This window comes from Grampus griseus, assembly GCF_964374135.1.
Source record: "Grampus griseus genome assembly, chromosome: 2".
NCBI lineage: Eukaryota > Metazoa > Chordata > Mammalia > Artiodactyla > Delphinidae > Grampus > Grampus griseus.
Window position 1 is genome coordinate 149,501,386 of NC_139018.1, and position 14,471 is coordinate 149,515,856.

General features: G+C 55.3%; 1 protein-coding gene across 1 annotated transcript in view; it reads left to right on the top strand.

The window, feature by feature from the left end:
- The window catches only part of PFKP (phosphofructokinase, platelet), an 83,388-nt gene that overhangs the window by 46,388 nt on the left and 22,529 nt on the right, over positions 1-14,471 (top strand). The window contains exons 14-16 of the mRNA XM_082648821.1: positions 1,820-1,890; positions 3,442-3,529; positions 4,153-4,305. Coding sequence (XP_082504947.1) covers positions 1,820-1,890; positions 3,442-3,529; positions 4,153-4,305 — 312 coding nt within the window. The remainder of the gene's footprint in view (positions 1-1,819; positions 1,891-3,441; positions 3,530-4,152; positions 4,306-14,471) is intronic.

The following is a 14,471-nucleotide window of genomic DNA, read 5'->3' on the forward strand; positions in this document are numbered from 1 at the left end:
GGGAGGCTACAGACGCTACGCTCTTAGCCGGGTGTTTCCTGGTTCCCTCTCATCCGAGGTTTCAGTTCTGCGGTTTGTTACCTGTGGTCCAGGAATATTAAATGGAAAATTCCAGAATAGACAGTCTGTAAGTTTTAAATTACGTGTCGTCGTGAGTAGCGTGATGAAATCTCCAACTGTCAGCTCTGTCCTCCCGGGACATGAATCGTCCTCTCGTCCAGGGTATCTGCCCGTTAGTCACTTGGTGATCAGATCAACCCTCGTGGTATGGCAGTGCTTAAGTTCAGGTGATCCTTACTTTACTTAATAATGTCCCCAAAGTGCAAGACGGGTGATGCTGGCAATTTGGATATTCTCTTACTGCGCCTGTTTATAAATTAAATTTTATCCTAGGCGTGTATGTATAGGGAAAGGTGGATATGTAGGGTTCCAGCATCGCTGGGGGTCTTGGAACATACTCCCTGCAGATAAGGGGGCGGCTGTGTTTATTCACCCAGTGACTCAGCAGCTACTTACTGAGTTCTTAGGCTGTGGAACCAAACTGGTGAAGAACGCAGACAAGACTCCCTGCATCTCAGGGAGGGAGATGACAGAGGTAAAAATCAGTGGAGTGAACTCTCCAGCATATCAGAACGTGACTGGGGCTAAAAAAACGCAGGGGAGGAGGTTGGAGTGCCATGGGCATCTTCACTGAGGCCCTCCAGCCAGTGATGCTGGGAGGTGACCCCAGACCAACGTGTGAAGGGCTGAGCAAGTGCCCTCCGGGACACCGGATCTTGGTCCCAGGCAGGGCGGGCGGTGCAAAGGCCCTGAGCTGTTGGGGGGTGGGGCGGGAGGGGCTCACGTGACTGCGAGGGGGAAGGAGGAAGGGGGTGAGGGAAAAGGAGGAGAGGGCCAGATGGTTTGTAGGTGATCCTAAGGGGTCTGGCCTTTGCTTTGAAAAGACAGGAGGGTTTGGAGCAGGGGCGTGGTGCATTCTGACAGGTTTCCATAAGAGGCAGGAGTAGGGAAGCAGGAGAGTACTTGGGGGACTATCTGCAATAGCCCAGGCAGGTTGCGGGCGGCTTGGTCCAATCTGGTGATGGCAGAGTCCGTGGGAAGTCTTCCATGGTCTGGGTGCATTGAAGGCCTGGCCAATAAGATTTGCTCTAGTACTAAGTATGCACAGGTGTGAAGAAAGGAGGCAGGAATGAGTTGCAACTGACGGACATGGGAGATCTGAGAGGCGCTGGGACTTGGATGGAGTGGGAGGTGCCCAGTGAGCAGGTGGCACCCCGTGCAGGGTCTTCAGGAGACCTGGGCGAAGATGCGTGTTTGGAGGCCGGTGATATTCCAAACTGTGGCCGCCCCGAGTGTGTGTGTGTGGGGGAAAGGAAAGCGTTTTGCTGTTATGGCTGTGGGGTGTTGTGCAAACACCTAGTGGGCATTTATTGGTGCTCGTAGGTGGTTCTCAATTTTTAAGAAGCATTTTTTTAATCTTAGTTTAATTAAGAAAACTGTAATATTAATTTTTCTTTTACTTCGCAATGGTGGGATTTGGCTAACTAAAGCATGCCTCTGATAGGCATGGCGGGGAATAAGATGCAGGGTCCTTCCTACATGCGGGGGGCTTTGCCTGTCCGTGTTCCTAATTGTTGAGCCTTAGAATCTGGTTCAGGCTGCAGCTCATTCAGCCTTGAAATGAAAGCCGTTTCCTAACATTTCTCAAATCCTTACAGACACAAAGCCTGTCAGAGGTGCAGACATCTGAGCTGTTTTTAAAGCTCTCTAATTCCTTTTTCTTTTTCGCTACAGCTGTTTCTTTCTGTTTGCACATTAGGTAAAGGAATTTGGCTGGGCAGATGTCGGCGGTTGGACCGGCCAAGGCGGCTCCATTCTTGGGACAAAACGGTAATTCTCCTGTCTTGATTCTGACCTGAATGTTCTTGCGGGGAGCAGCTGGTGCAGATGCTGCTGCTTTAAGTTCCCATAAAGGAACCCAGGAGGAATTGGTTCACGTCCTGGCTCCGGTCCGGGAGGGACCTGGGTTGTGTTATGGGGAGTTGATGAGATGTGGCCTGAAAAAGAGACAAAGCAGGGGACCTGGGAATGGCTTCCTCTGATAATTCCTTGTTTCCATTGATTGGAAGAACCCAATGGTGGCAGAAACCCCTCATCTCGCTTGAGGTGATGCAGACAGGGATGTCTGAGCTGCGGCGACCTTGCTGTGTAGACAGGATTGATGTTGGCTCAGTGGCTTGGGGACTGCAGGCCTGAGCCGCCAGGTCCCCACAGCCGGAGGGAGGACCTGGGGGGCTCCACACAGAACCACACGTTTCTGAAGTGCAGCCGCTTCTGTTCTCGGGCACAGCCGGGGATGGGGTGTGTTCCCGAGGCGCTGATTTAATACGAAGCTGTTTCTTCTCTGGCCTCAGGTGCAGCCATCATTAAGTGGCACATTTTAATGAGGAAAGGAAGTAGTTGGTACTTAAGCCTAACGAGTGTTGCACTCCATATGAGTGTCAGCCTGTTTGTTGTCCAGGGGAGTCGTCCCAGCCTCTGTCCTGCTGTAAAGCTGGGTGCCCGCGTCACCCAGGAATCTGTGGAGCTGGCCTAGTTCTCCAAAGCTCTTTTGGTCCCGTCACCCCCCAGCGCCCTCGGGGGATGGTGTTCTGACAGCAGAGCTCCAGTTAGGAGCCAGGGCCCTACCGGCTGCCTCCTAGGCCCCTTCCAGCCAACTGTAATGCCTCAGCACAGTCGGCTTCACGAGCCCCACCCCGGGGCTGCTCTGGGGTGGCTGGGGGGGCCAGCTGGCAGTGTATTCTCACGGTGCTCGGACGCTGGGAGGGACCCTGTAGTCGACATCATGACCACTCATGTGCCCTGGCCACCCAGGCCCTATGACTTCTCTACATCCACCCCAACTATAAATCCCTGATACTCCAGACAGCACAAGGGAGAGATCGGGGTGGGTGCTGGTCTCAGGATGGGGCACGGCTGACTATTGTTTGTCTCTTCCACTTGCCGACCGTGTTTGAACAGGTGGTAAAACGGGACGACATGAGCAGGTGTGCGTGGAGGTGACTTTAAATGAGCTTAGATGGGGTAGGGTACATGTACTCTGTACGTGACTCAAAAACTGGAAGTTTCCATCCAATTATCGTTGTGAACACTTGAAAGCTTTTGTGGTTCATTTTTTTTCCTAACCAGGCAGCAGGGTTCTTTGAGATCCAGGTGTTGGACAGCTGCAAAGTTTCTTCCCCTTTTCTTTTGAAAAGACCCTCTTTTGAGACCTGACTGCTGGCCGCTCTGCCGCGTGTGATTCCCCAGCCCCTCTGTCCACCAGCAGCGTGGACGAGGGAGCGGACATCCCCCTGCCGCTCAGTGCCGTGCAGCTCAGCCTCGGAGGGTGGGGCACCAAGGGGGTCCTGCCTGACCACTCCTCCCTTGAACCGTCCCCAGCACCCTCCCCGGGAAGTACCTGGAGGACATTGCTGCTCAGATGCACACCCATGGCATCAACGCGCTCTTGATCATCGGTGGATTCGAGGTACATTCTGCTCCCCTGCTGGCTGGCTAGCGCTGTTGGTTTGAATGGGGACTCCGTGCCGGCTCCTGTAAACATTGTGCCGTCTGTCCCTCGGTGTGACCGGGGGTCATGCAGCCTCGGGCTCAGCGGCCACTCAGTAATGGTGATGCAGAGAATGAGGGGTGGCAGCACTCGGGGACAGACACTGGCCCAGCTATGTAAAGAGACTCGATCGAGAAGCGAAAGCTTGACTCCATGTCTGGGGTCTGTCCGCTCAGGGAGTTCTCACCTCTGTCGAGTCTGTAGAGATGACCTTCTCTCTTGAACTGGAAGCCCATTGGCTATTCAGAGAGGAGGGCAGTGATGGGGCCAGATCATTATCTTTTAACTACATGTTGGACTGTCCACCTTCATTTTTGATATTCAGCCCCCCCCCCAAGATCAGTCCCATGATGACCTTTCTGTTTCCTTTAAAGAAAATGTGAGAGCCTCAAACAGTCAGACTCTCACCCGTGAGCGGCTTAGTCTCACCCCAACGGGACGATGCCCGCAGCCTCACCTTGGGTGCAGCGCTGCCCGTGATGGCGATGCATTTCCCTCCCCACCCCTGTCCCATCCCCACAACCGCACACACCCACCTGCAGGCCTACCTGGGACTGTTGGAGCTGTCGGCCGCCCGGGAGAAGCACAAGGAGTTCTGCGTCCCCATGGTCATGGTTCCCGCCACCGTCTCCAACAACGTGCCCGGCTCCGATTTCAGCATCGGGGCAGACACCGCCCTCAACACCATCACCGACGTGAGTGCTGACAGCAGAGCAGGTGCCGCGGACACTAACCCAGGGCGCCTGGCCCGCTTTTATCTACCTGTGCACTCGAGGCAGAACCAGGGCACTAGGGTGGTTTGCTGAAAAGTTAAAAAAAAAGAAAAAAAAAAGGTCCAGTGGTTAAGACTCTGCGCTTCCAATGCAGGGAACGTGGGTTCGATCCCTGGTGGGGAGCTAAGATCCCACATGCTGATGCAGCCAAAAAAAAAAAAAAAAAAAGTCTGACAATCACCGATTCGGCTTCCAAAGATCTTTTGCCACCGTTTTCCTGTGCCACGGCCAGGGTGACATCATCTGTAGTGCAGGTAGTTTTGGGTCACAGTGACGTGGATATTCATTTAAATGCCTGTTTTTTTTTTTGGCTGAGCTAAATTTACCAAAAGCCTAAAACACATTATTGTGATAAATCCTGGGTCCACTGGCCCGTGCTTTGATATTCGAGGGTAGAAGCTGGACTAAAGATTTTATAATTTTATTCATTGACCTGAATCCTCTTTTAAACAATCGTATTATTTTTGGTTTCGGCCGATAGCCTCATCCTCATCTTCCCCTTTGTGGACTGGGACGATAAAGCACATCTAAAATAATATTGATGTTATTTGAATGTGGGGTTTTTTTTTTGTTTTTTTTTTTTAGCCAAATGGCCATAACAAAACACAGAAATACCTCTTAATCATTGTATTTGTAAATCACGCTTGGGAAATCACATTGGAGTTTGAAGGTCAGTATCTAACACAGAATGCATCACTCCCTTTTTTCAAAAAATTCGGCATCTAAAATTTTTCAGTAAATTCTAACATTTTATTTTCCTTGCAAGACGTAGATCTTGTGACTGTTTTTCTAAGCATTTTTCCTTAAACCCATGGCATCAAATCTGTCTCTATAGTGCTGGTAGATAAAAGAAAAGCTTTTTGGATAGAATTCTCTATTGGATAGAATTTACCTTGTAAACAATGCTTGTTTCTTGCTTTCCTGAGCCTCTTAAACTTTCCGCAGTTTCTTTACTGAAAAGCCCTCCAGTGTCGCCTGTGTCCCCACGCTGGACCTCCTGACCCACGTCCCTGCCCGCTTGCCTGCCGCTGCTTGTGCCTCCCCAGTGACACCATCTGTGCTTTCGCTGCTGTGGGACTAATTCAGCTCCTGATCGATGCTCAAGCTCTGAGTTGAAAGGTCATGTCTGTCGCAAAATGAATGTCATCACTGTGTCGCTGCTTCTCCTGCATAGCTGGATCTGAATCTGCTCACTCCACGCTTGCAGTAGAGCAACGGAAGTTCATTTCCTAGTTGTCACCTAACTAGACCCCCTTGGGGTGGCAGGGACCCTGGGAGTGGTCGTTGGTGGGTCCTGACCGAGGTCGGTGCTACCACCCTGTGATGTTTCACGCGCCCTCAGGCAGGACGGGATTCTCCCACTTTATAATTCCAGGCCACTTTGCTACAAAGCATGATTTTTCCAGGTGATAAAGATTTCTTACGTGTGTTGTTGAAAATTTGAAAACCAGAATAAGTCCAGGGAAAATTCCAAATGATCCATCCTGCTTCCCTTCGAGGGGTTTTGAGATTATTACGCGACCCTTTACGTTCAGGATTTTATTCATTCAAGTTTCTCGGAGCCAGGCTCACAGTTGTAAAGTGGGCAATGCCTGTCCGTGACTGGGCCAGGGCTGTCCTTACAAGGTAGGTGGAAGTGATGCTCTGAGGGCCTAAGTAGGGTGTCTTGTTCTGGTTCATGAAGGATGGTCAGGGGGCCTGCCCCTCCCCAGGCCTGCTCAGTGGATCCTGGAGCTGGGGTGACAGAAGGCCGGGCTGGCGTGTTGAAGTCGCTGGGTTTCTCCCAGGGTTGTGTGTGTTAAGCCACAGTGAGGCTGAGTCTCTTAGGAGGCCTGGGTTCGGGCCTCGGCTGGGCCGGACACTTGCAAGAAGTGGGGCAGCAGGCAGGACCGTGCTGGGGGAGGGGCCTGAGGTGGCCAGAATGTCCCCAGGGCCTAGGGTGAGGACCCCGAGGTGGCCTCATGTGGTCAGCTGTCACATCCTCTGGACCCTTAACCACTGTCCTCATGTCACCTCCTTGTCAGCCTGTGTGCTGAGCTTACAGACATGTCACCCGAAACATCCCCAGGTGATTTAATGTCTCTAAGGTCACGGCATCTCTGGGGCAGAGTTAATGCCTCAGGGCAGGTTTTTAGGGACTCCACAGGGTGAGGCTGTGCATCGCATCTACTCCTAGAACCAGCTCACTCGTCCCCTTCAGAACCGCAGCTGAAGCGACCTCGGGGCTGCCCGGGCCCCGGGAGGTGGCTGTGGCTACAGCTCTGCTGGTGGCCCTGAATTACGTCGGTGTGGGTGGCTCAGCGTCGGCCCCAGGACCTCGGGCTCGCGTCCTGGACAGGGTTTTCCCCGGGCCCCCAGTGTCCCTCCCGTTTTCTTGGAGATCAGAGGAAAAGCAGGGGAGCGATGGTGACCAGAGGGTGGAGAGTACCTGCAGGTGTAGAACCGCCGTCAGATTTCAAGGTGCCGGCGCCCCTGTCCACCCCCTACGTCGTGCGCCCCCTGACCCAGAGTATCCCGGGGGGGGTTCACACAGCCCAGGAGTCCGTCTAACTGTGGGGCTCACGTCCGGATCCGGCGGCCCTGCAGTGGTCCTGAGCTGCGCTGGGCGGAGGAGGGTCCGTGTGGGGTGTGGGAGCCAGGCCCGGTGGAGGGAGCAAGAGGCAGGTGAGCAACCCCCTGGAGCCCCTCACCTTCCTCCCGGCCACTCCCTGGACTAACCCACCGCGGGTGCCCCATCCTCGCGTCCTTGGGCTGCAGCCCCCTGAAACTCGGCCTGTTTGGGACTCTAGGGAATGGATGGGGGGAGGAGTAGGGGGTGGGCAGAGAGCACAGCCCTCCGGGAGGCCTGGATCCATCCTGCCTGTGAATTTTCCTGCAGAAGGCACCCCAAGGTGGTTTTAGGCGGGAGGAATGAAGACGGACGGGGCAGACGCCCATCGGGCGCACGTTCTGCTGCGCATCGGGCTGTGTTTGGAGCTGTGGCTTCAGGGACCCGGCTCACTAATGAGCCACTTTGACTAACACTGAGGCAGGGGATCTGGACCCCAGACCTGTGCTTGAGAAGGCCCGCTTCTCTGACACCTGAGCCCAACAGTTTCACTGGGATCCCAACCAACTCGGGGCTCAGGGCACCCAGCGCTGCTCGGTGTGAGATTCACAGGGCCCCGAGGGGAGGGGGCTTCCCACGCTCTGCCTTCAGAGCTGTGGCAGCTGGCACTGCGTCTCTGATGTGGGACCCAGCGCACTGGCCCAGCCCCTAAGCTCTCCCCAGGCGCCCACCCCCAGTGGTGGCCCTCACCTCCTCCCAGATGCCAAGAAGGGACAGGTTGTTTCTCCAGCCCTGTCCCAGCGCCGCCAGGCCCCGCTCTGCTGCCCGCCTGCTTGGCACAGTGGTGTGCCTGGTCCTGAGGCCTTGCCTGAGCCTGCACCCCGAGGCCCCCAATTCTGAGTCTCCCCCATGCACCCCATGTCCCCCCACTGCTGGATCCCCGAACTGCTGAGTCCCCCCTCCTGCACCCCATGTCGCCAAACTTCTAGGTCCCCCCTCCTGCACCCCATAGCCCCCCACTGCTGAGTCCCCCCGCCTGCACCCCAGGCCCCCACTTCTGAGTCACCCCTCCTGCACTCCATGTCCCCCCACTGCTGGGTCACCCCTCCTGCAAAGCAGGTCCCCCGCTTCTCAGTCTCCCCTCCTGCACCCATGTTCTCTCACTACTGGGACCCCCTCCTGCACTCCATAGCCCACCACCGCTGCGTTCCACCTCCTGTACCTCAGGCCCCCCACGTCTAAGTCTCCCCTCCTGCACCTCATGTCCCCTCACTTCTAAGTCTCCCTTCCTGCACTCCATGTCCCCCCACTGCTGGGTCCCACATCCAGCACCCCAGGAGCCACACTCTGAGTCTCCCGTACTGCACCCCATGTGCCTCAACTTCTGAGTCTCCCCTCCTGCACCCCATGTCCCCCCACTAAGTCTCCCCTCCTGCACCCCAAGAACCCCCACTTCTAGGTCCGCCCTCATGCACACGAGGTGCCCCAATTCTGAGTCTCCCATCCTGCACTCCATACCCCCCACTGCTGGGTCCCCCTCCCTCAAACCAGGTCCCCCAATTCTGAGTCTCCCCGCCCGCACCCCATGTTCTCCCAATGCTGGGTCCCTCCTGAAACCCAGGCCCCCCACCTCTGAGTCTCCCCTCCTGCACCCCATGTCCCCCCACTTCTGAGTCTCCCCTCCTGCACCCCATTTCCGCCTAATGCTGGGTCCAACTCCTGCACCCCATTTCCCCCCACTTCTGAGTCTCCCCTCGTGTACCCCTGGCCCCACACTTCTGAGTCCGCCTGCACCCCATGTCCTCCCACTTCTGAGTCTCTCCTGCACCCCATGTCCCCCCACTTCTGAGGCTCCCCTCCTGTACTCCATGTTCCCCCACTGCTGTGTCCACCCTCCACCGCAGGCACCCCACTTCCGAATCTCCCCTTCTATCCCGTCCTCCTAATTCTGAGGCTCACCTCCTGCCCCCGTTGTCCCCCCACTTCTGTCTCCCCTCCTGCACCCCATATCCCCCCAGTTATGAGTCACCCCACCTTCACCCCTTGTCCGCCCAGTACTGAGTACCCCTCCTGCACCCCATGTCTTCCAGCTTCTGAGTCACCCGTCCTGTACCCCATGTCTCACCACTACTGAGTCTTCACTCCTGCACCCAATGTCACGCCCACTTCTGAGACTCCCCTGCTGCACCCCATGTCCTCCCACTACTGAGACTCCCCTCCTGCACCCGTTGTCCCCCATTTCTGTCTCCCCTCCTGTATGCCATGTACCCCTTCTGAGTCTCCCCACCTGCACCCCATGTCCCCCCACTTCTGAGTATCCCTCCTGCACTCTAGGCCGCAAACTTCTGTATCTCCCCTCCTGTACCCCATGTTCCCCTACTGCTGTGTCCCCCCTCCTGCACCCCAGGCACCCCAATTCTTACTATGTCTTCACCTAGCTGATTCAGTCCCCTGCCTCAATCTACTGATGATTCCTCTTAGTGTATTTTTCATTTTGGTTGTATTCTTCACCTGTGTTTGGTTTTTCTTTATATTTTCGAACTCCTTGTTAAAAACGTGAAATTCCTTGCTCTGTTCATCAGTTCTTACCCGAGTTCTTTGATCATCTTTATGATCATTACCTTAAACTCTCTATCGGATAGATTGCCGATCTCTACTTCACTTAGTTTTTCTCCTGGGGTTTTCATCTTATTCCTTCCACATGGTCCTCTATCACCTAATTTTGCCTAATTTTCAGTTTTCATTTCTGTGCATTTGGTAGGTTGGTTACATTTCCTGATCTTGGAGAAGTTGCCTTTTGCAGGAGATGTCCTATACTTCCCAGCTGCACACTTGCCTCTGGTCACCAGAGCTGTATGCTTTAGGGGTGTCCCCTATGTGAGCTATGTGGCTCCTTCTGTTTTGGTGAGCTGACTGCTGAGGGCAGTCTTGTAGGTATGGTCGGCCCCTGGTCTGGTTGGTTGTGAGCCCCTGCTTTATGCCCAGGCTGCCAGCTACGGTTGGAGGGGTCAGGTCACAAGGCAGCTGGTTGTGGAACCCTGGGTGGTCTCGGGGCTAGTGCTGGCTCACTGGTGGGCAGAGCCAGGTTCTGGGGTGTGTGTTTGCAGGGTTCCCAGATCCAGTGTCAGCCTGCTGGTGGATTGGGCCAGTTCCTGACACAGCTGGCTGCAGCTTCTGGGGTGTCCCAAAGCTAGTACTGGTCTGAAGGTGGGTGGGGCTGACTGAGGAGTCCAGAACTCTCAGAGCTGGTGTCAGCCTGCTGGTGGTGGGTTTAGGACCCAGGGGTCCTGGAGTTTGTGCCAGCCTGCCTGTATGTTGGCTGGGTCCCGACGAGTCAGGGTGTGGTGCTGAAGTGGTTCTGCAGTGGGTGTCCACCTGCTGGTGGGTGAAGCCAGGTCCTGGTGCTAGTTCTGTACCCTGTTGTGTGGACCAGGTCCCGAGTCTCTGGCTGCAGGGCTCGGTGTCCCAGAGTCTGTGTCAGAACACTAGTTGGTGGGGTCAAAGCTCAGGGGGACCTAGGGCTGGTGCTGCCCCACTTCTGAGTCTCCCCTCCTGCACCCCATGTCACCCCGCTTCTGAGTCTCCCCTCCTGCACTCCATGTCCCCCCACTGCTGGGTCCCCCGTGCAACCCGGTACCCCACCTTCTGAGTCTCCCCTCCTGCACCCTATGTCCCCCCAGGTCTGAGTCACCCCACCTTCACCCCTTGTCCCCCCAGTTCTGAGTGTGCACCCTATGTGCCCCACTTCTGAATCTCCCCTCCTGCACCCCAGGTCCCCCCACTTCTGAGTCTCCCCTCCTGCACCCTCTGTCCCCCCACTACTGAGTCTCCCCTCCTGTACCCCATGTCCCCCCACTTCTGAGTCTGCACCCCATGTACCCCACTTCTGAGTCTCCCCTCCTGCACCCCATGTCCCCCTACTTCTGGGTCTCCCCTCCTGCACCCCATGTCCCCCCACTTCTGAGTCACCCCAACTTCACCCCTTGTCCCCCCAGTTCTGAGTCTCCCCTCCTGCACCCCATGTCCCCCTACTGCTGCTGTGTCCCCCCTCCTGCACCCCAGGCACCCCAGTTCTTACTCTGTCTTCAGCTAGCTGATTCATTCCCCTGCCTCAGTTAATCTACTGTTGATTCCTCGTAGTGTATTTTTCATTTCAGTTGTATACATTCTTCACCTGTGTTTGGTTTCTCCTTTATATTTTCTAACTCCGTGTTAAAACCTTGAAATTTCTTGCTCCGTTCATCAGTTCTTACCCGAGTTCTTTGATCATCTTTATGATCATTACCTTAAACTCTCTATCGGATAGATTGCCGATCTCTACTTCACTTAGTTTTTCTCCTGGGGTTTTCATCTTATTCCTTCCACATGGTCCTCTATCACCTAATTTTGCCTAATTTTCAGTTTTCATTTCTGTGCATTTGGTAGGTTGGGTACATTTCCTGATCTTGGAGAAGTTGCCTTTTGCAGGAGATGTCCTATACATCCCAGCTGCACACTTGCCTCTGGTCACCAGAGCTGTATGCTTTAGGGGTGTCCCCTATGTGAGCTATGTGGCTCCTTCTGTTTTTGTGAGCTGACTGCTGAGGGCAGTCTTGTAGGTATGGTCGGCCCCTGGTCTGGTTGGTTGTGAGCCCCTGCTTTATGCCCAGGCTGCCAGCTACGGTTGGAGGGGTCAGGTCACAAGGCAGCTGGCTGTGGAACCCTGGGTGGTCTCGGGGCTAGTGCTGGCTCACTGGTGGGCAGAGCCAGGTTCTGGGGTGTGTGTTTGCAGGGTTCCCAGATCCAGTGTCAGCCTGCTGGTGGATTGGGCCAGTTCCTGACACAGCTGGCTGCAGCTTCTGGCGTGTCCCAAAGCTAGTACTGGTCTGAAGGTGGGTGGGGCTGACTGAGGAGTCCAGAACTCTCAGAGCTGGTGTCAGCCTGCTGGTGGTGGGTTTAGGACCCAGGGGTCCTGGAGTTTGTGCCAGCCTGCCTGTATGTTGGCTGGGTCCCGACGAGTCAGGGTGTGGTGCTGAAGTGGTTCTGCAGTGGGTGTCCACCTGCTGGTGGGTGAAGCCAGGTCCTGGTGCTAGTTCTGTACCCTGTTGTGTGGACCAGGTCCCGAGTCTCTGGCTGCAGGGCTCGGTGTCCCAGAGTCTGTGTCAGAACACTAGTTGGTGGGGTCAAAGCTCAGGGGGACCTAGGGCTGGTGCTGCCCCACTTCTGAGTCTCCCCTCCTGCACCCCATGTCACCCTGCTTCTGAGTCTCCCCTCCTGCACCCCATGTCCCCCCACTGCTGGGTCCCCCCTGCAACCCGGTACCCCACCTTCTGAGTCTCCCCTCCTGCACCCCATGTCCCCCCAGGTCTGAGTCACCCCACCTTTACACCTTGTCCCCCCAGTTCTGAGTGTGCACCCTATGTGCCCCACTTCTGAATCTCCCCTCCTGCACCCCAGGTCCCCCCACTTCTGAGTCTCCCCTCCTGCACCCTCTGTCCCCCCACTACTGAGTCTCCCCTCCTGCACCCCATGTCCCCCCACTTCTGAGTCACCCCAACTTCACCCCTTGTCTCCCAGTTCTGAGTCTCCCCTCCTGCACCCCATGTCCCCCTACTGCTGCTGTGTCCCCCCTCCTGCACCCCAGGCACCCCAGTTCTTACTCTGTCTTCAGCTAGCTGATTCATTCCCCTGCGTCAGTTAATCTACTGTTGATTCCTCGTAGTGTATTTTTCATTTCAGTTGTATACATTCTTCACCTGTGTTTGGTTTCTCCTTTATATTTTCTAACTCCGTGTGAAAACCTTGAAATTTCTTGCTCCGTTCATCAGTTCTTACCCGAGTTCTTTGATCATCTTTATGATCATTACCTTAAACTCTCTATCGGATAGATTGCCGATCTCTACTTCACTTAGTTTTTCTCCTGGGGTTTTCATCTTATTCCTTCCACATGGTCCTCTATCACCTAATTTTGCCTAATTTTCAGTTTTCATTTCTGTGCATTTGGTAGGTTGGGTACGTTTCCTGATCTTGGAGAAGTTGCCTTTTGCAGGAGATGTCCTATACATCCCAGCTGCACACTTGCCTCTGGTCACCAGAGCTGTATGCTTTAGGGGTGTCCCCTATGTGAGCTATGTGGCTCCTTCTGTTTTGGTGAGCTGACTGCTGAGGGCAGTCTTGTAGGTATGGTCGGCCCCTGGTCTGGTTGGTTGTGAGCCCCTGCTTTATGCCCAGGCTGCCAGCTACGGTTGGAGGGGTCAGGTCACAAGGCAGCTGGTTGTGGAACCCTGGGTGGTCTCGGGGCTAGTGCTGGCTCACTGGTGGGCAGAGCCAGGTTCTGGGGTGTGTGTTTGCAGGGTTCCCAGATCCAGTGTCAGCCTGCTGGTGGATTGGGCCAGTTCCTGACACAGCTGGCTGCAGCTTCTGGGGTGTCCCAAAGCTAGTACTGGTCTGAAGGTGGGTGGGGCTGACTGAGGAGTCCAGAACTCTCAGAGCTGGTGTCAGCCTGCTGGTGGTGGGTTTAGGACCCAGGGGTCCTGGAGTTTGTGCCAGCCTGCCTGTATGTTGGCTGGGTCCCGACGAGTCAGGGTGTGGTGCTGAAGTGGTTCTGCAGTGGGTGTCCACCTGCTGGTGGGTGAAGCCAGGTCCTGGTGCTAGTTCTGTACCCTGTTGTGTGGACCAGGTCCCGAGTCTCTGGCTGCAGGGCTCGGTGTCCCAGAGTCTGTGTCAGAACACTAGTTGGTGGGGTCAAAGCTCAGGGGGACCTAGGGCTGGTGCAGCCCCACTTCTGAGTCTCCCCTCCTGCACCCCATGTCACCCCGCTTCTGAGTCTCCCCTCCTGCACTCCATGTCCCCCCACTGCTGGGTCCCCCGTGCAACCCGGTACCCCACCTTCTGAGTCTCCCCTCCTGCACCCTATGTCCCCCCAGGTCTGAGTCACCCCACCTTCACCCCTTGTCCCCCCAGTTCTGAGTGTGCACCCTATGTGCCCCACTTCTGAATCTCCCCTCCTGCACCCCAGGTCCCCCCACTTCTGAGTCTCCCCTCCTGCACCCTCTGTCCCCCCACTACTGAGTCTCCCCTCCTGTACCCCATGTCCCCCCACTTCTGCGTCTGCACCCCATGTACCCCACTTCTGAGTCTCCCCTCCTGCACCCCATGTCCCCCTACTTCTGGGTCTCCCCTCCTGCACCCCATGTCCCCCCACTTCTGAGTCACCCCAACTTCACCCCTTGTCCCCCCAGTTCTGAGTCTCCCCTCCTGCACCCCATGTCCCCCTACTGCTGCTGTGTCCCCCCTCCTGCACCCCAGGCACCCCAGTTCTTACTCTGTCTTCAGCTAGCTGATTCATTCCCCTGCCTCAGTTAATCTACTGTTGATTCCTCGTAGTGTATTTTTCATTTCAGTTGTATACATTCTTCACCTGTGTTTGGTTTCTCCTTTATATTTTCTAACTCCGTGTGAAAACCTTGAAATTTCTTGCTCCGTTCATCAGTTCTTACCCGAGTTCTTTGATCATCTTTATGATCATTACCTTAAACTCTCTATCGGATAGATTGCCGAT